Raw genomic sequence first — 21,069 nt, 5'->3', positions numbered from 1 at the left:
CGCTCCCCCCCCTTCCCCCGCCGAGGCGAAGCTGGAGCCGCAGGAGATCCGCTGGGCACAGGGAGGGGACAGGGATGGGTTGTTTTCTCTCCCCCGCCCGCCCCGAGACCTGAGGAGATGAAGCCCAAGTTCGCCGCGATGACTCTGCTGCTGGCACCGGGGTTTCTGCGCGGCATCGCAGTCTCCGGACCGCCTGAATCCTGCTCCCTCTGAATCCTCGGCGCCGGGTTAAAGCTCAGTTCTCATGTTGTGGTTGCTGGGCTGCCGCGCTCCCCTGTTTTGCGATGGGAGGTGGAGGAAAAGGGATTGTCCGTGAGTCAACACCGAAAACGTGATTAGGAGGAACTGCTTTCACTGATCTGTTTCTGACCTTTCAGTCCATGTTGGCCTGTGACCCGTCTCAGCTTTCACATCCAGCCTGATCAGGTAGGTGTGAATTATTCACTTGGGGTGAGGGAAGGCGGATGGAAACGTTTCAGAGACTTACCTACGATCCTGGCCTCCCTCAGGTTGAGAAATTATGAGAAAGTTGAAGATATAAACTAATTCTGAGCCAAGCAGCATTTGTTTACTTGTTGAAATGTGTCCGTGCAAGACGTCTGCAGTCTGTCTGATTTCCAGGATCGAGCCGAGTGCCTGTGAGTTGCTGTGGGACATCTCAGCTGCTGTAGCAAAATCTAGTGCTCTTATTTATGATCTGGGGAGAACTTTTATATACATATATATACACACGCGTTTGTTTCGAGAGCTGCTTCATCAAACTCCAACAGATTCTCAAAATTATTTCACATTTCCTCAGATATGAATTACTTTGTTTGCTGCTTTTTTTTTTTTTTTACCCTAAATGCCCACAAATCTGCAGTGTTGCAACCTACCTGTAGCGTTAGGTGGGGAGATTCTCTGCTCTGTAGATATGTAAAGCAGCCGTATCTGCATGAATCGCTGGATTTCCAAACAGCATGTTACAGTAGATACTGCTGATAGGCGTAACAAGAGGGTGCATAGTCCTTGTGATGGAAACACAGCTAGTACTTCAATTAAGAAGATATCTTTTCGAATTTGATAAAGCTTGTGTAATATCCGGTGTCTCCCTCTGTTGTGGCTTCGGAAAAACTGCTTTGTCAACAGGATCCCTTAGCTGCTTCTCTGGGATTAAAGCTTTCTCCTCCTGCTGCTGCTTTTTTGCTTCAATTAAGGGAGAATTAATTGCTGAACATCTGCAGTCCACCAAAAATGCCAATATATAAAAAATGTCTCCCCGAGGGGTGCGGGGGAGTGCATGTTTGCCTGCGTGTGTAGGTTAATGCATGTTTGTGTAGACTCCGTGTGCCTGTGTGTGCATGCTCTGGGAATGGAGGAAAAGAAGGGATGGCACATACACCCCAACAGTCCTTTTTTCTTTGATTTGTGCCAGGATCTACCTCCGTAGTTCTGCAGTCCATGTAATGCTGATATTTCATCTCATTTAAAAGTTTCCTGTAATACTTTGCCCAGGTTTTTTAAGAGAGGTCAGAAACCAGTTTGCTGCCAGGGTTGCACTGGCTGTTGGCTGGTGTGTGGGCAGGTTGGTGGCAGTGATGTGGCACCGTGGGCAGCCAGAAGTGCTCCCAAGACACCAGCACGGAGCCTTCGCCTGGCGCCGACTCTCCCGGGGGTCACCCAAAGCCCCTTTCCCTCCCGGGCTCCACCACTTCAGCACAGCTCACCGAAGGTCAGGCCGTGCTGCATCGCTCCCAAAGTTTTAGAAAGGCTCCAGCTTAATCAGGCAGGCACATTGCAGCAGCTCCATGCATTATGCAGGCATTTAACATCCTGTGCTCCACGTTTTTTGCTGGCAATTACTGAAATGCTGAATAATGGAGAAGGTGAATTGCATCTTTGTTTCTATCGGAATTAAATGTACCTGCTGCAGGCTGGGCTGTGTTGGTAGCCCCGGAAGTCCGTCTTCAGAAATGCTGTAAATTAGATTCTGTAGTATTCCACCTCTTGCAGCCCAAGTTTAACTCAGCACCATCTTTCAGATCAGACACAGTTCTGACAACAGATTATGTTTAACTCTTTTTTCAGCTCAGGTTTCCCACCTCGGTTTAATGAAGTGGGCTGTGCTCCATACGTAGCACTAAGGAACAGTGGCCACCACAGGAGGTTTAGACCGTTCTTAAACTTGGCTTCAAAACCCTCCGAGCTGCCTATCACCATGCGATTTCAGGCAGCTGGTTTAATTTCTGGTACATCCAAAAACACAACTGCAAAAATGAGGAAAGTAGAAATTAGATGATTCTGTGAGCCACCATTCCTTCAGAAATATTTTGTGGTCATATGCGTCCAGGCATGTGTGTCTAATTTAGGTATTTCACATGCTTTGTTCTCCTTAGCAATAGTTAAGAAGAGGTTTAATTCAAGTGAAACAGTGATAGCTGTCTGTGCCGTTTGAAAACTCGTATTTATTTTCGGTGCTGATTGAAACAATTACCTTTACAAGTCAATATTTGAATTCATTCTCACTTAAAACTGTTTGTTTTCAGACCACGACACTGGTCTCCCTATGGAAGCAACTATTTGTATCTGGCATTAAGGTCCCATGGAGAAGCTGAGGAGGGGGATGGCTCTTCATATCCATGAAGCCTGGATACTTCTGTTTGTGCTCCCTGGTTTGGTCACTCCAGCTGCCATCAATCATGAAGACTACCCTGCTGATGAAGGGGACCAGACCTCCAGTAATGACAATCTGATCTTTGATGATTACCGGGGGAAGGGCTGTGTGGATGACAGTGGCTTTGTGTACAAACTGGGAGAACGCTTTTTCCCAGGACATTCCAACTGTCCCTGTGTCTGTACTGAGGATGGACCTGTTTGCGATCAACCAGAATGCCCTAAAATCCACCCAAAGTGCACAAAAGTGGAACACAATGGATGCTGTCCAGAATGCAAAGAAGTGAAAAACTTTTGTGAATATCATGGGAAAAATTACAAAATCTTGGAGGAATTTAAGGTATGGAACCCTTTCTTCAGTATTTCATATTAGTATGCTTTAGGAATTGTATTTTTGTTGGGAGCTCTCAAGGCACTCAGTATTTGCTTACTGCCATTGATGAATGCTGACGTTGAAGTCATTTTTAGCTGTGATGCAGATCTGGCTCATGTAAAAGCTGTCACCTCCCCCTTATGTGCACTCCCTGAGGGCCAGTGGTCAGTCAATTCCCCTGTGGGAATTACCAGTCCTCTCCATCTGCCTCCTTTGCTCATAGCATGGATCATGCTGGACTACCCAAGGGTGTGTAAACCAGTACTGAGTGCTTTTTAAGAACCCCTTTTGCAATTTGGTTAACAAAATATTGATGGCACAGTGCTGAGACTTGTTACTCATAACTGTATGAGCATGCAAATAAGTAGATGGTAAACTCTATTTAATTTTTTCATTTCAACTGTGATAAGGCTGTCTAGAATGGAGAAGATGAACTCCTAGGCAGATGAGCATCTCAGGCAATGAGAAGCGTGGGGTTTCATTGTAATGGTTGAGTTCATGTAAGGAATGTCATAAAGAAATCCTGAAATATATCTTAAAAACAAGATGGTATTTTCCAAAACCATTACACAACCTGCAGTTCTCATTCTAATGAGTTTGATCCCGTGCTTTCAATTCTGCTAAGAAAAACAGCATTTCACAATGAAGAACTGGGGCTGGAAAAGCTGTAGGTACACAAGTTTGTTCTTCAGCTCACGTGGCTTTAAGAGTTGAACCTCCATAATTGACAACAGCCTATAACTGTTCATGGCTGTGTGCCTGATCTTATTATACACTTGGCCAGTTTACTGTCTTTCCTGCAATGAAAATAATTTCGTATAGGTCTGTGCACTTCACCAGTTCTTGGTAACATAGGTGGCAATTCCCTGTTTCACAGAAATTGTCATTTTCAGGGAAGGTAGCAGCTAGTAGTTCCTTTCTCTATCATGTGTGGTGTATGTTTATCTTTTTCTGTCCATCTGAAACTGCAGCCACTGAGTCTGGACAAGACAGTTTAATGTCAGAAACAAGGTAAATAAAGCAAATGTATGAGGAAAATCTCCCTGGGGGCCACCCTGATCAACCTGCTTTGCTTCTCTGAGGGATGTGAAGATGCTGATCTTGTGAACTGCTCAGATAACAGTTTCTTCTTGTCCTGAGAAGGCCTAGCCCAAGTTCATCCCATGATCACATTTCAGTGGTCCCATTTTGACTGCTGTGTTGTCAGGTGGTGAGATATCCCACCTAGGAGGTCATGTTTTTATGTGAGAGGTACAAGGACGTGTTTTTAGGAAGCAGAAATTTGTAAGGACTCTTTGAAGAGATTTCAGTGTCATTGAAGTCTCTTGGATGTGAATCAAGGGGAAAAGTAGTAATCACTTTTCCTGAAAGAAATAATTTCATCCTGATAACAGCTTAAACTCTAGGGAAACAGAATACAAGGGGGGAATGCTATTGGAGAGGTTAGGAGCCATCTGGTTCATTGCTTGCTGTATTCAAATACTTGGGGTATTGTGTGGAAAGCAAAGTTCCAGTACCCTCTGAGAAGCACAAAGTAGGTGGTGTCACACCACTCTCACACACAGTAACCTTCTGTCCAGAACAGATCCTTCACACTTAATTTAGCTGACAGTCAAACTTTTGACCTAGACCTGTGTTTTGCTGAGAGCTCAATATGTTGTGGAATAGGGCAGAAACCAATGTTTGGAAATCTCTGTGTTTACCTAGAATAAACAGTGAATTGCTTTTTTCCTCAAAGTACTGTTGGAGAGTCAGACAATGGAAGAACATTCCCAGGGGTGTTTGGTGGGAAAAAAAGAAGCACCTGTGAACTATAACTTTATAAATTCTATAGAAAAGACAGAACTTCAAGATTGAGGAAGCTGCTGCTCTGAAGTCTTGACTTTATGAGGCACCCAAGCATTTTGTTGTTTATTTCAACAGAATATTTTACCTGCTATCCCTGGAGATGAAATCCTGAGCAGTTCATAGGTTTTGCAGGGTCTGAGTTCTTCCCTTCCCTCATCCCGTTGAATTTATAAGGTCTGCAAACTTTCTGACATCCATTGTACACACACTGAAGTCAAAGACGAGAGGCTGTTCTGACTCAAACCCGGGCTGCTTTCAGTGGAAACAGAGGCACTGTTTTATGTGGTCTCAGAACCCTTTCACCCACTTGATTTACTTTTGCTGGTATGTAGATTCCAAATCGTCATCTATAGAAGTGCTTGTCACTGCTGAGTTTCAGCTGAAATTAGCCTCTATTTAAAAATCTTCTGCAAGTGTGTGTCTGTGTGTGTGTGCCAGGAATGACTCATCTTGTAGAAATTTCAGCTGCCTGATCTTTCACAAATTGGGATTAATTTTTTTCTCTTGGATTTTTTTTCTCTAGGATATCAAAATCTATGAGAGGCTTCCAGTTGGGTGAATTTACCTGTATTGTTTCTAGATTTTTTCTTAGGTTTGGGGTGAGAAATCCAGATGTGATTTAATCTTTTTTTCTTACCACTGGCAGTAACTGTGATGCTCTCAGGGTAAAGGAGTAGTTACAAAGGACCATTTCTTGAATATTTAGCTTTCTTCTAGTGAACAGATTTTGTACCTCTGATTTTTTGAGTCATAACAGTCATAAGCACAAAATACAAACATGACAACAAGCCATGTAGCTTAGACAGCTGTCCAAATATTTATACTTGTGCCCTCAATCATTAACATGTACAGCTGAAATGCTGAAGTTCAGTTGTAAATCTAAACCCATTAAGAGTTTTTCTTGTATCCTTTTGTAAAATTTTGTGTCCCTGACAGATGGCTTAGTAACCCATGTAGCATCTTCATATGTCTGTTATGGGTCCTGGGAGATGTTGGTGGGTTTGGGGCCACAGCTGCCCATACAGAGCCTGCTTCACCCCCTGGTTTCAGTGGGACTTTTCCCCAGCTTTGGCTGAGGCTGTGGTCCCACCTGGAAACCGCTGCAGGAGAGGCCAGCACAGTCTCTCTAATGTTAATCATGGTGTGATTCAAATGTATCTAAAATACAGATTGATACCCTGTGGTCAGGATTTTGATACCTGTGGAGCAGGAGAGAGGGTAGGTCTGGTGGGTTTTACTGCGATCCCTCTCTCCCTTTCCCATCCTGTTTTCTGCTTTTCTCTTTGTTGGACTCTAATGTGATCGCTCAGGTCCCCACTGGCCCCTCTCAGGGCAGGGGTGGAGGCAGCTGTGGTGGCTACAGGGAAGGTGTGAAGGATGTTGGAAGTCTTAGGCTGTTTTCCCCAGAGGGATTTGGCAGGGACTCCCGAGGTCACTTGGCAGCTGTTTTTTCTCCTGCACATCATCCTTGCTTTGATTTCAGTCCTGGAGGGTAAGGTCTGAGTTCCGAGTGCTCTGCACTCACCTGTAGGAGCAGAGATCTTTCGGGAGGTTGTTAACCCTCCCCTTTCTTCTCAGAGAGACAAAACAAGCAAATAGAGATTGGTCTTGGTTATTTTAAGTACACATGGTTGTGTCTTAAATGAATGTTCCCAGCCAGCAGCTGACGTAAAGTTAAGGAGACAGTGTTCCACCAGTGTGACGGATGTTCATTGGCAGCTGATGGAGGAATCCTGCAAATGTCACTGAGGCAAGATTAAGTCCCTAAGTGCTGATTAGTTTTTGCTCTCTTGCACGACTTGCTGAGAAAAGCACACACCTTTGAGAAGTGGAATTATGGAGTGGTTACGGTGTATTTGTGAGGAGCCACTGGAAGAGGATTGGGCTGTCAGTTTGGAAAGTCCATAATCAGCTCTGAAACTTCCTAGGTCTCTTATCGCCCAACAGAGGCACATCCAGAATAACCTTCTGCAGACCTCTGGGTATGTAGCAAAATGCCATTGCTGGGAGATAAATGGTCAGCTCACAAGAGATTGTCAAGCTGACATCTTGAAATATTGTTTCCATGTTAGACTGACAGGCAGGGACTGCTCCCTGTCCTTGCAGGAGGGTGAGCACGGTGCCATCCTCCTCCAAGGCAGTGGCAGAAATTTCCTAAGCACAGATACTAAAATACCTGTGTTGGCCTGGCAGAACAGTGGGTGAGTTATCCTTTGGGTGGGAACACAAGAGGTTTTGGCCTTCCTGATGATGTTCCAGTGAGAAGAGCAGCTTCACCCTGCAGTTGTGAACTTGGACTTGGGAAACACTCTGGACATCTTTTGGGTCCTTTTCAGTGGCTGTCCTCCTTTCTGCCAAGCACAGAGCTGCAATTTAATCCAGCCATTGGCTCTGCCAGTGCTTGTCCTCTGCTGCTGACTTTATTTGCCTGCCCTTCCCAATGACTTTTCCAATTTCTTGTCCTCTCCCCTTCCACCTTTGCTCCTCCCAAACCTATCCTCACTGAAAAAGCCCCTAGATGATGCCCAAATATTTGTCCTTTGCATCAGCACAAGTGTGGAGAGATGGGAAAACAGCCCTTGCTCTTGCCCTTGCCTTTTCCTCCACACTGGGAAAAAAAAAAAAAAAAAAACAACAAAAAAGCAGGAAGGGTGAAATTTTTGCTTCTAGGGCAAAATCTCTGCTGACTTGAAAAAAGCCAGGATTTTGTTGCTAAAGTTCTGCTTTATTTTTCTTTCCCCTGTTCCCTGCCACTATATCTTAAGTTCATTGCTTTGTTTTGTCCACAAATCACCTGTAATCCTTCAGTGATGGTTTTTGTATCTTGCTGACTTTATGTCTTCTCGAGCAGTGCTCTGCACAGTGGGGACACAGCTCTAGCAGGGTTCTTCAGGGTGTAATCAGAAGCCAAAATATATGAGGGACTGTATAAGCACAGCATTACCATACACTAATTCTCAGCTCATTATGGAAACCTTTACTTCAGAGTAGTGGTACCTCCTTCTCCTTTGTTAATGCTCTTTAAAATGTTTTATTAATGCAATTATCTGGATATAACTGAACAAAGCAAGGCCTCTCATCAAAAGGCACATGCAGGCAGGTATGCAGCTGCTATCCCAGCAGCTCTCAGCCCCTGAATCGCAGTGTGTCCATCCTGATGCTGGAGAAAAGGAGGCAGTGAAAGCAAAAAGTGATTCCCCACCCCCAGAACTGTGCCAGAAATAGAAACTAAGTGGTATAAACAACAGCCTGGCTCAGACCACCAGGTACCCAGCCTAGGAGTGCAAGCTTATCAAATATGAATGGAGCACTTGAGATGTTCCAGAGTGTTACTGATGGGGTGGTGCTCTTAGGTGAGAAACAAGAGTGTGGCAGCCCTGGGTGGAGAGGGCCAGCACGTGGCCTCCGTTTTAATATTGGCATTTTTCTCTCCTAGATGTGTGCAGCAGCATTTTTTTCTACTATGACTCAAACAAGTGGGGCTTTTTCTTTTTTTTTTTTTCCCTTCTTCTTCTTGTGTGTTCTGCAATTTCACATATGGCTAGAAAATTGTAATACAAAAGAAATTCAATAACGTGCCTGTGCTTTAATAAAAGGAGGCATGAACAATGCCAGTTCTGAAGATAGCATACAGCCATTGAAATCAGACAGGGGAAACAGAACATCAGTCAGATGGAAAAGTATGATTTATTATCTTCCTCCTGGCAAAATTACAGTGACAATGTCTATGCAAAGGAATCTAAAATTACTGACTTACTGTATTTCTGTCATAATCGGTAGCAAGAAAACATACTAAAATAGATAGGTCTGTCACATATTGATCTATAGTGAAACCTGTTTTTAAAATTATGCTATGTACTTAGCTACTGATTTTGTAACATATATATCACATTATGCAAATATGTCATTACAGTAGGTGAAAGAAGATGGGCTTTATTCAGAATTCGGCTAAAAAAATCCATGGAATTTTCTTCCCTGGATCACAGCAATACATGGGAGGCCCCAAAAGCTCAGAGCTCAGTGGCACTAAAATGGGTGAAAACGTGACCACCCCCACAATTCAGAAGCAGCAGGAACTGAGCACAAGCCCCCTGTTTTAGTCACGGTGCAGAATCCCAGTGCAGAATTCAGCCTGTACGTGCAATCCCAAAGGATTGGTATTTTTCCAGTAAATATGACACAGGAATTAATGTGTGCCCAGCATTTGTACTGCCAGAGCTGTGGCTGGGCTTTGAGTTATTCACTCCAGGAAACAGCCCATCAGCTCTGCTTGCTTCTAGAGTAGAGGCTGGCCAGGGAGCTACCAAAGGAGAGGGGATATCTGTGCACAGCCAGAGGAGAAGCTCTGGCACTTCCCCTGCCCTCCCTCCATTGCTGCTGGAGCCTAACTGTTAAGAAAATAGGATATGTAGGACATGCAGGTGTTACCAAATCCTTCCAAGAGTGGTAAAATCAAGTCTGAGGCTTTATTATTGTGCCAGATAATGCTCAGTGTGGCCAAGGAGAGAACTGCTCATCCCTTGGCTCTCCCAAACTGTTCATCTCTGTCACTCAGGGTGTTTCTGTGGGGCTGGTGAGCAGGTGATCCTCAGGTCATCAGCTTAGGAAGAAGGATGTCATCTTTAGAAACATTCACAGCTCATTGGTGAGAAGGTTTTAGGAAACTATTTCCTACCAGAGCGTGGGGAAGTGCAGGTATGTGTTGTTGCCACTGGAATGTGCTCTATGCAGAATTGTATTCATTAGAAATAATGCTCAATCAGCCAATTATTCTAGTTACTGTTTTAAAAACTGTAATTAGATAAGTTATGTAGTGACAATGCTCAGTCTACTTGCAAAATAAGGATACATGAGACTTCTTTACTCTGTTCTGTGGTAATTTCAGAGGTAATTCTTTGGGAATTACAGTAAAATCAGTATGGTTGGAGAAGCAATAGGGTTTGAAACAGGTCCTGAAAGCAGGGAATCTTTCAGTCTGCTAACTGTGGTCATCCCAGTCAGCAAAACCTTTCTGACTGAGGGTTAGCCCAGTGTGCTCCCTGTGTAAGCAGATTCCAGTGTATTCTTTCATCACAGATAACCCATTCAAACCTATTTTCAGTTCACATCCTTCCCAGCTTGTGCTCATAACCAAATGATGACATCCCCTGAGAGACAGAAACCTTCCAGACCTTGCTGGCTCCTCTCCTGAGGGTTTAAGCATTGCCATGAAGCACTGGATGCAAGGGGCAGACAGGATGATTTGGAAAATGCCTTCTCCTCGGTGCCAGCTTGTAAAGAGCTGCAGGTTCTCTGCTGCCTTGAACTGCTGCATCTCTGTGGATCCCAAGTGATGCACTGGGATGTTACACTGGTGTGAAGTTTAGTACCAGTGACATACTTCTCTGTGGAGTTTGCATGCTGCTGAGCTGAGGCAAGCATTCAGGAGGGAGCTGCTCCTCCAAGGGGAAGGAGGCAGCGTGTTGGGATGCCAAGGGGATGCAGGAGCTCCTGCTGCAGTACCAGGGAGCAGCTTCCCTTAGGGCACGAGAGGTGCAACACCACAGGCAAGGCCAAAGCTGAGGGTGATGGAGCACTGCAGTCTGCGGTGTGGGGCAGGAGGAGCTCCCATGTGCCCTTGACTGCTGCTCCAGCCAGGAGTCACCCACCAGTCCATCACCCTGCTGATTTCCAGCTGCCTGAGTGTGTGGGGACATGGAGCTTGTCTTGGAGCAAAGCACAGTGGCTCAAGGTTTGTGTTCAGCTAGGCTGAATAACTATCACCTGGGTATCTTGTGAGTAAAACAGTCCCTCACCGTTAGAAATCTGTAGCCCGGCCAGTATTGTGGCTATCTGACAAGCCAGGTGGGAAACTGAGGAGAAGGAATGGGACCAAGGTCCAAATCTCCCCAGTGATGACTGATTGTATTATACCTACCTCCATAATAGAAATTCAGTGTTTTATCAGTACCCGGAGCTGATCTCGCCACCTTCTCCTGTCTCTCATTGTGGACAAAGGAGGAAAAAGCAGACTCAGGTATAGGGAAAACACATGTAAAAGGGATCACCTTTCTGACCAGGTCCTCGGTTCCTTTCTCCCTGCTCCTGGAGGCTTTCTGCTAGATACAGCTCCTTCATAGCAAAAGCCAACCAGGAGGGAGTGGAGAGCAGAAAGCTGCCAGCTGGGCTCACTTTCCCTGCTGACATTAAAAGGAGCTTAACAAATATGAAGCACACAAAGACATTTTGTCTGTGTCTGAACAGGGCTGCGCTTCGCACATTGGAGCCACAGTCCCCTCTGTCATATCCGTAACCTTTCAGAAGGAGTCCCCTTCCCTGGGCACTGGGCATGTCTGAACTAAAAACTATTGTAATCTAGTCATAAAAATTATCACCAAAGTAATAGAGAGCTCCTGTCCCCTCAGCCCCAGGGTAGGTGAGGTGCAACTATTGTAAGGAATAAAATGAGACCTATATCAAAGCAAAGAGAGAGTTCTTATGGAAGAAGTGCAAAGTCATGTTTTTACAGAGAGCTTTGCTACTGCTCTTGGGAGAGAAAAGCAACCACGAGACTGCAGATACACGGCTCTGGTGGAAAAGGGGCCAGCACTTGGCTCAAGGGTGTCTCTCTCATCAGCTAATGGAGGAGTTACTCTTCGGATCCAGACATGGTTCCAGGAGCCTTTTAAACTCATCAAATTGTGTGGCACAGATCAAATCTATGAGTAAAAAGCTCCTAAAGCCGTCACAATCCTGACTCATCAGACGTGGGCCCAGGATACCCAGGATGAGGCACATCTTTTGTGCCCCTTGTCTGCCTTACTGATCTGTAGAGCGCCCCAGGAATGTTTACAAAAGAATGGCAAGGATAATGTTGTTTCTGGTTATGGGCAGGCATGGCCTGGGAATGAAGGGAGGAGAGGAATACACGACCTGGGGCGATTAGAGCATCCCTGTGCCTTTCCATCTCCAGAATCCAAGCCTGGTCACCAGCATATGGAAAGACTTTTATGTTAGTAATATTTGTGTGTGTGTTGAGGGCTCCTTTAAAAACAGGATCTCAGCATCTGATTCTTCTGCTTCTTGAAAGCCAGGTCCTTGGTTTAGCCAATCTGCAGTGTGGTGCAAACATTTTTCAATTTTTGGATGGCAAAGTTCATTTGTATTGCTAGTGCTCCATATAAGTAGGATACCGCTCCAATTTTTTCACTGCAGATAAATTATCTAATGACTTAGTCGTTTTTTCCTGTTGCAAAGTCATTTGCAACCTGATGGTGTTTTCAGTGAGTGTGCTTGTCTACGATTACTTAACAGATTGTTTATTTGAGCAACTTTCCACCTATGGAAAATCTAAGTGGTTATGGTTTCTGTACTATAATTGATACTGTATCTCCACTAGCTGGCTGGATGATTTTTATTTTATTAAGTAAGTGACAGAAATGAGAGGAAGTTTTGCCCTTTGCAAGTTTTTGTATTGGCACATACAGAAGAGCCATTTACCAAATTTTTAACACAAATTAGATGGTTATTTATGTGCTGCTAATAGTGAAAGCCAAGTGAGCAGCCCAAAAGAGAAGTGGGCAGGTTTCAGTCTCATCTTCAGGTGGGACTTGTTCACCAGCTCCTTCTCCACAAGTTTGGCACCTGCAAAATTTCTCAGCTGAAAGCTCTCTGAATTTTCCTGCAATCTTCTGCTAATCTGCCTGAGATCACAGGCAATTTCAATAACAATGAAAATGATTCTAATTTCTCCTCCAGGAGTATCTCTGATGAATGCTATCCCAGTTCCTTTTTTATTCCTCTCCCCTGGTTTATGACTTCCCACCTCAGCCGTAATGCGGAAGCTGTTTTTGCCTCCAAATTTATTCATCAGGTCCTTTCAAACTTTCTTTCCTTTCTTGCTTCCTGCCAATACATTCCCCACCTGAAACTGTAGCTACAGAGATAATTTCCATCAGAATTGCCATTGTCCTTAGTATCATTAAAAGTTACAGCTCCTCTTAAGATATAAGTGCCCAATTTGACAGACGTCACTCTGCATCGCTCTGCTTTTCCTGCTGTTTTGTCTGCATTGAGCAGGATGCCATCACTCCAGCCTGTCTGAGGGGATTATCTCTGCAAGTCTCTTGGAAACTAGAAGAGGGAGAGATTGACAGCAGCGATGGTTTTCAGTTTTCCTTTCCTTGGAGCCCAGCACTTGCAGGGGATGGGACACATCCAGACGTGTAGGCAGGAGGTGTGTGTGGATACAGCTCGTGGATCTGAATCTATGGCAGGGTGTGCAGAAGTGCCAGGTGAGATCCATTGCATCCCAAACCACTGTGGCATCAGCAGAAATGCAGAGGCTGGCACCTCTTTTTCTAATGTGTTCTCGAAGGGGGAGAAAGCATTCCAACTCCATATTCAGTAAAACTGCCATGAGAAACATTTTTTTCCCTTTGCAGTATCACCTAGAAGAGGCACATCCTTACCGTGTCCTTTTTGGTGTTTGAAGGAGCTGGGAGCTGACATGCCTGATTTTGGTTTGCAGTGGTACCAAGAGTCCCGGCATCTCCTCTGCCTTTGCTCTGATGTGATGGCTCCTTGGGTTTCCCCAGGGCTCACAATTCTAACAAGCCCACTGGCTTAATTTTGTGCTTATACCCCTCTTCAAGTGCCAGTCAACCAAGCAGATTTCTCCAGTCATTCTGACCATGTTGTAAATTCACCTGTGACTCTGAAAAGGCCCCAAAACCAGGTATACTCAATTCAGTGGAAATACTTGGATTGTCTTCCACTGACTTGGACAGCCCCTGCAAGATGATCAGTAGGTGCATTGCAACATGATTAGATGGTTGTAAACCCTTACATGTAGCTTTTCTACTTCGTTCCCCAAAAGAAAAGTCCAGGGTTCCTGATACAATAGTTGTGAAGTCTGTATTGCTCTCTACCTGTCTGGTAGAGCTGTGTGTGACTGGTGAAGGGCTGTTGTGTGTCAGGCAGCACGAGAACATGGTCCTTACATACCACTTCATGGGACCTTGTCAATGAGATGAAGCCTTCCAGGATGGGATTATGGGACATGCTTGTACAAAAACCCTTTTCAGGCTTGGCTGTAGGAAGGAGGGGGAAGAGAGCAGCACAACAAATCCTGATAACTGGATCTCAGGCTTTGAGCAGCCTGGCTCCGGCAAAGATGTAAACCTTCTTCCATGAGGCTGAAAACCCAGGTACAAAGAAAATGCCACACGATTCAAGGCCTTTTCTTGGAAAAGTGAGGAGAGGTCCAAAGTGTTAGGAAATGACTGTGCTAAACATGCCTGGAGGAGCTGGCGTCTAAATTCATGGAGTGGAAAGTCTCCAGGAGTAACAGGTCTCTGTACAGTCAGTTTTATTCATGCAAGATCCACTGGCTCTTGAAATACTCAGGTGCCAAATAGCACTTTAGTCTTGGAAGGCTGCTTGGAAAATGAGCAGCATTTTCACAGCTCCTGGAGGGGTATGAGCCTCAAACCCCAAATATGAGTGAAGCCAGCTGGAAGAATCCCAACTGATCACAGGGAACTGCAGCCTTGAAACTTGGTCTGAGACATTTCCTGAGCTGCGTGACATGAAAACTAGTTAGCCTTGTCAGTGTGGCAGCAGAACAGAAAAGTGAGGAAAACTGGTTCTTATTGATTGACAGAACAAACAGGTGAAGAAGAAGTGTCAGTCAGATGTCATCTTCAGGGTTTTTAGTTTGTCTTAGGTAAATCCCTCCCTTTCCCCCTCTCCAGAGCTGTTTGTGTAGAAGCAGCTCAGAGTGACGGACAAGCAGACATACAGACAGAGAAATCCTGATTGCAGGCAGGCAGGAGGAGGGCTGCAAAAGGACGTTTTATAGATACAGATATACTTCCTCCATTCTCTCAGGGAGAATATTCACCACTCTGTGATGAGCGTTTGCAGGGCAATGTACATGTTACAGGAAAGCCTTTCACATGTTCAGGGCAGCAGAGAGGTGGCTTAGGTGCTGTAGCTGTGGGCAAGGCATGAGCTAAGGGAGAAATATGAAGATGAGGTTCAGTAAGTACTTGCAACAAGAGAATTCCTATGACTAAATGAGATGACTGAGGTGCTTCTTGCAGAAGCTTCTTGCAAGATCTTGCCAAAAATCTTGACAATGAGATGACTGAGGTGCTTCTTGCAGAAGCTTGCAAGATCTTGCCAAAAATCTTGAAGTTTTGTGTGTCAGTTATTAGTGTGATTGTACCAGCTGCCTTGGTCTAAAAATGTTTGATTCAGATCTCTTCTGCTGTAGAAAAGCATAAAAGAGTAGATTTAAACGTTGAGTTCTATATCCAGATTTTAATTTTCTTTTCTCCACCCTTCCCTCAGGTTTGGGGATAATCAGGTTTGTAGGCCATTTCCTCAAGAATTGTTAGATCAAGTGATCTCTCTGGCTGTCCACCAGTCCTTTTAGAGGACTTGAGGGCCTGCTCACAAAATAGACCTCTCAGAGGTATGAAATTTCTGTGGGTTTCTGGAACCTGGTAGCTGACTAAAGAAGGACCCACTTGGTGCCCAACCCTGTAAGAGAGGAGTAGCTTATCACTGAGAGGAGTAGCTGCATGATGTTAGCAGTCATAGTTCCTATGTGTGCTGGCATTTGCTTCCAAAAAGAGGGTGAAAGCAGTGCGGAGCTGGTGTGTATGGGTGTGAGAGTGAAGATTAGGAGGTAGGGCACCCATATCCTGTTTGGCTTCCCGATTTCCGCTGCCCAGGGTGTACCTTGTTTTTCATTCTGTTTCCTTTGCTGCCTTTTTCATGTGTTTGTTTATATCATCTGTCAAGTTTATCATTATGTGCTCACACACATAAAATCTTTATTAGCCATGTGTATTTTCTATTCTCTGTTCTAATTTTCCTTCCTTCTTTCTTTGTTAGCAAACTCTGCTGATGGCAGATGTTTCCCATTTGACAGCACCTGCGACTCAGGTTTTCCAGCCGCACAGCAGAACGAGTGCTAGCTCCCTCCTCTGGCCATCCCGAGCTGTGTGATGGGGCCATCCCACACAGGAGCAGGGGCTCGCAGTCCTCCTTGAGATCAGTAGAACAGAAGAGAACTAGAAATTGGGCTGTGATCTCAGGGGTGGTTATGAATGGGTTGTGCTGCTCCAGTCTCTTTGAACTGACTGGCTGAAGGAGAGGGGCATCAGGGTCAGTGCTGAGACTGAGAAGGTCCTTTGTGCTCTGTGTCCCATTTCAGCTGCTGTTAAAAGCCCTTGAGTGGTGGATAGATGTTGGCCACATCTGCTTCCCACCAGCTTGGCTTGACTTGGCCACTATGCTGACAACAACATCCAAGAACGTATTACCCCACTGGCTCTTAGGGTCAGCGCTCTCAGCCCCTTTAGAAGTGGAGATGGGGCAAAAAGAGTTTCAGTGCTTTGCACTGGTTTGGCCAAGTCAAACTGCTCTGCTGACTGATACCTTCTGCAGAAGTTTGCTCCTGATAGAGCCATTTCTGGAATCATACCTTGAGCAGTACAGGACTATGGAATGGTGCAGACGTGTATCCGTGTTGTGGCTGGGCATCGTGGGCACCCTTTTCTTTTGGGCAAGGGTCAGAAGAGTGTTTCTTCACCAACAGCTCTTGAAATCCTGGCTAATAAATCCTTCCCTAGAGAGTTTTCTAAGAGATTATTCTGCCTTGGACAGGGGAGTAAATAAATTACCACCTTTTGTGATCCTTTAATCTTAGCACTGTTTCTAGAACATCAGTTTAAGGGACACGGATAAAGCATTTGCACTGTCCATACAGGATGGTGTCCTCTCTCCTTCCTGCTCCAGAAAACCTGCTGTATTTTTTCAGTATTCTCCTTCAATAGGGATGAGAGTTCCTTTTCTGGAACTGTTGTTTGAACTTCAGTGACTATGAAAGTGTAAACCACCCCTCTTTCATGGGGGATAAATCTTTAAATCAGGAAACAGGAGACAAAACTTCAGGACATCTTCTGCTGGTTCCCTGTTTTTCATTGGTTCCCAATTTGTCATTTTGCTGCTTGGTCTTCCTGCTGCCTGTACCAATAGATAGAGGACTTTTTGGCCAGTGTCCCATAGCTTTTCCACAAGAAGGGTAGCACCAGGGAAAGTAATAGCTTGGATGCAGAGCCTGCAGACCACAGTTTCAAAATGCTCAATCAGTGTGCTTGGGGCAGAGTCCTTTCTGAATGGGCAGGGATTTGCAGCTCGCATCCCAAAGCACATCCCGTGGAAGAAAGTGCCAAGACACTCATAAACCAAGTGGACAGGAGGGCTGGAGTCCCCCATGGTAAGCGGCACTGACGAGTGAGCTGAGTGGTCAGATAGAGGAAGATCCTGGTGGCAAGACCAAGTGGCTTGACCTTGATACAGCGGGGAGGAGGAGGTGGCAGAGAAAGGTCTGGCTCGTGCCAAAGCAGCCTTTTCATTGGTGGCTGCTCGCTCCGTGTTCTGCCAGGGTGTGCTTTCCATCTCTGATTGCGTGCAGCTCTTCCTTCTTGGAAAGCTGCTCCCAGCGTCAGGCAACATCCTGGTTTATTACAGTGTCATTTTCAGGCTACACCACCAACGCTGAGGCAGAAGATGTGTGTGTCATGTCTCATTCGCTCAGTCGCAGAGTCATTCAGGGGCAGCTCTGCTTGTACTGATCCTCTTTGAGCTGTAGATTGGGCTGCAGCCCTGGAAAAGCATCACCTATTTCTTAGCACTGCAGCCACTGGAGTAGTGAGGATGGGTGCAAGCCCTGGAGGAGACATCAGTGAAAGCTTCCACAAATCACAAGATCTAGTTCTGCTGCTCATATAATTAGTGATTAAAATGAGTAAAAACAAAGCAGCAATTTTCTTATTGATCCCTCAGCAAATATCTCTATTTTCTTTTGTATTGCTTCTTCTTATTAAATAGCCTTGAATAAGAAATGTCAGTCAAATTTAGATTTAGATTCCTGGTGCTTCAGACAGAAATCAAAGCAGAATTGAAAGAGGAACGATAATTAGAGAGAGGAATTCCACCTCCACACACTTCTTCCCTTGCTCAAGGAGTGCTGATTTTATCTAAATTGCCAAAGCCGTGAGCAAATGAGTGGTGATGGGAATTACAGACTGCAGATGCTGAGACAAAGCAAGGGAAGGTTTAATTAGTGCATTTTAAGGTAGAAACGAATTTCCTGGGAATAAATTATTAGACTCAAGACACACAGAGCTTCTTGGAGGTGAACTGAAAAGCTTTTTACACACCAGAACCAGGGCTCGCAGGTTGTATCTGTCTTGTAGAAATGAGTGACCTATCACTGGGGTCTGAAACACATCAGGATGAATCCTTCTTTCTTTGCATCCCACTTAATTCTTTAATATTGAGGAATTCCCACAGCTGCAGGTTCACATAAACCAGAATTTTTTTTCCAATACCCACATTTACTCATTGAAATGTTAGTGATGGATGCTGAGAAATTAGGAGTTACATATCAAACCTGCTGGTACTGAAAGGAAGTTTCTTTCCTTTCAATTCTCCTCTTATTCTGCTTTCTTAGCTCTGTTGCCAGGCTTTCATGACGCTTGCACACTCATAAGTCACTGGGAGCCTTAAAACACTGACCTTTCTGTTTTCAACAGATTTTTGCAGCTTTTTAAAGGTTGAGACAGTAACAACTGTGCAATTTGGAGGTGGATAGAGATTCCTGGCTGAATTGATGGTGCTGAAACAAAACCATTTAGCTGGGTGCTTTAATCCAGAATTCCCTTACTCAGCAGAATTACTCAGTCTCTTAATTATTTACGTATTTTATGTGAGCCTGTTGCTCACAAGCCTTGTTGAAGCAAGCACAAGAGGGGCCAGGTTGAGATCTCATGGTTGTGTTATGGGAGTGTTCACAGACCCCTGATGCAGGTGCTGCACAAACACAGAAGAAAATGGGTTTGCCCCTCCAAGACCAACACTATTCCCCTCTGCCCTGAAGAGTGGGAATGAAAATACCCCAAGAGGCCAGGGGATGGACAGGCCATCCCAGCAGCACCTTTCCAACAGCTTGGGGGTGGCTCGCAGTGGTGGTCTGCGTGAGAGATGGGTATGGCCTGGAAAATCAGCCTGTCCTTCCTTCCTGGAATGAACCACCACTCATGACCTTCCACGAATCCTGCTCCTCTTCTGGCCAGATGTGTAACATAAAACAGATGGGTAGAGAAAGGTACAACAAGACTGCAGCTTTTTTGGCAAAGGGACCTAAGGCCCTAAAGGACCCCTCACTCTGTGTGTGGGGAAAACAAGGCTGATGCTCGCTGGTTTTTGTGATGTTGTGGTTGCATATTTCATCTGGTGCTCTCTGGTGCCAGAGGTTAACTTGTATCACCCATGATGAATGACTCCGTCAGGGGGTATTGAACGCTGATGTGTTTATCTTGTGGCAAGATGGGAATGTTGCAAAATTGTGAGCTGCGGGAGGCAATGGGCTAATTTGAGATTTGTTCCTAGCCCTCGCCATGCGAATGGTGTCGCTGCGAGCCCAGCAATGAAGTTCACTGTGTTGTAGCAGACTGCGCAGTCCCCGAGTGTGTCAACCCAGTCTATGAACCAGAGCAGTGTTGTCCTGTCTGCAAAAATGGTAAGAAAGAACTGTGTTGGCTTTAACAGAGATATAAAGGAAACATTTTATTGAAATGCTGTTACTGAGGTTTGGTTCCATCGGCACGGGCTGGTGTTGGGGCTGGTCCTTCTCTGGTGCTTCAGTTATGGGGTAAAAATTAAAGCTGCCCTTCCTGGCCTGTGTCTTCTACTTGAAGCAGATGGAATGGCTGACTTGACAAAGGTTTTATAGGATTGAGTCCTGATATCAGTGATTGTTGTTTCATGTCTCTGCTTTTTTCTCAAAATTAGTCTAACAGAGACTCAAATACATGAGAAAAGAGAGGGTCATTGTCCCTACAGCAAGAAACCAATGGTTATTATCTAAGACCAAGGGAAAACTCACCAAAATCAATAGCAGAACTTTTTCTGTGGCCAGTAAGATGCCCACCAAGCCCAGAACATCATTAGCTGTGTACTGGAGTCAGTGTGTAGCGCTGGCCCTCATTGTCCTGCTGAGGTGATTTCATGAATTAGAGTCTGAATTAGTAGATTCATCAATACTTTCAAGAAGTGTTTTGGAATGACCAAAAGTACCTCTTTGGAAAATAAATCTGTTTCCGAAAAGGTCTCCCTGGTCTGGTACCACAGCCTGTACTCACATATGTCTCTGATGTGAAGACAGATTAAAAGGTAAGGCAGCTGCACATAAACCTCTTCACAGCTTTCTGAACATGTAAGAAATGGCTACTTGGATTCATCTCCTTGTGTTTAGAATTCACTATCCGTGTATATTTGCTCTCACATACATCACCGCTGCTGGATAAGAGTTATGGTTGCTTTTGTACCTAAATGAAAATGTTGGTAAAGAAATAACATTTTCAAGACATTTTCTGCTCTTTAAGACGGAGTAAAGGCACAGAGTTGGAAACATAAAATATTTTTACTGAAGGAACTCGAAAAATTAAAAAATGTTTGGAAAATTATGCCATCAATATTACTTGAAATCCTGTATCTGTATTTTGGTTCAAAAATACTTTGTCAGATTCTCACTGAGTTTTGTGTTTCTGTTGTGAAGCAGAAAATGTACGTAGGAAATCTCACTGGTTTGTTTTTATTGACAAAGTTCAGAGGAGAGGTGTGTTACCAGCTCTGCGCATCACCTTTGTGGACAGCCCGCTGTGCTTGGGTGTGAGGTTTCCCATCACACTCACCAAGATCGGTGTCCTGGGTTGGTGACTCGGGGGTACCACTGGCTGTCACCGGGCCTGTCACCAAGCTCAGACTCATTCACACCCCAGCAAACACCTCTGGAGCGTGTGTGGCCTCTGTGTTCCCATCGCGTGTAGGGCACCATCCCACATCCCCTCATTTACAAGTGGCAGCACATCCCATCCGGTTTGCATCACGTGAATCCAACCCATGAGCATCCCTCAGGCTTCCCAGGAGTGCAGGCTCAGAGGAGCCTTCACACAGGTCCAGGAGCTGCTGGATTTTTCTCCCAACCCTTCACCACCATGAACAATTTCCCCAAGAACCACATTCCCACTTTGGGGCTTGGTGACTTTCTGTGTTGCAGTCTCCGACATCCCTGGTGACCAGGGCTGAGAAGCATCTTTGTTCCCACAACTGAGTGCCCAAAACACGAGGGGGAAAGG

At 45.1% G+C, this 21,069-nt stretch overlaps 1 protein-coding gene across 3 annotated transcripts in view; it reads left to right on the top strand.

Annotated features, from left to right (window-relative positions):
* Positions 1–220: 220 nt before the first annotated feature.
* VWC2L (von Willebrand factor C domain containing protein 2-like) overlaps positions 221–21,069 on the top strand; it is a 47,889-nt gene continuing 27,040 nt past the window's right edge. For 2 of the 3 annotated variants that reach the window (XM_008643558.2, XM_017747135.1), the window contains exons 1-3: positions 221–426; positions 2,526–2,992; positions 19,322–19,451. In XM_008643558.2, the coding sequence (XP_008641780.1) occupies positions 2,582–2,992; positions 19,322–19,451 (541 nt within the window). In that variant the 5' untranslated portion in view covers positions 221–426; positions 2,526–2,581. Of the gene's footprint in view, positions 427–551; positions 639–2,525; positions 2,993–19,321; positions 19,452–21,069 lie in introns of those variants that run through there. The other variant, XM_017747134.1, reaches the window with a different exon arrangement.

The sequence above is a fragment of the Corvus brachyrhynchos genome, unplaced genomic scaffold (assembly GCF_000691975.1).
Source record: "Corvus brachyrhynchos isolate BGI_N302 unplaced genomic scaffold, ASM69197v1 scaffold671, whole genome shotgun sequence".
In the NCBI taxonomy this organism is placed as follows: domain Eukaryota; kingdom Metazoa; phylum Chordata; class Aves; order Passeriformes; family Corvidae; genus Corvus; species Corvus brachyrhynchos.
The sequence above is the reverse complement of the archived record's forward strand: the minus strand, read 5'-3'. Positions and strand labels throughout refer to the sequence as shown.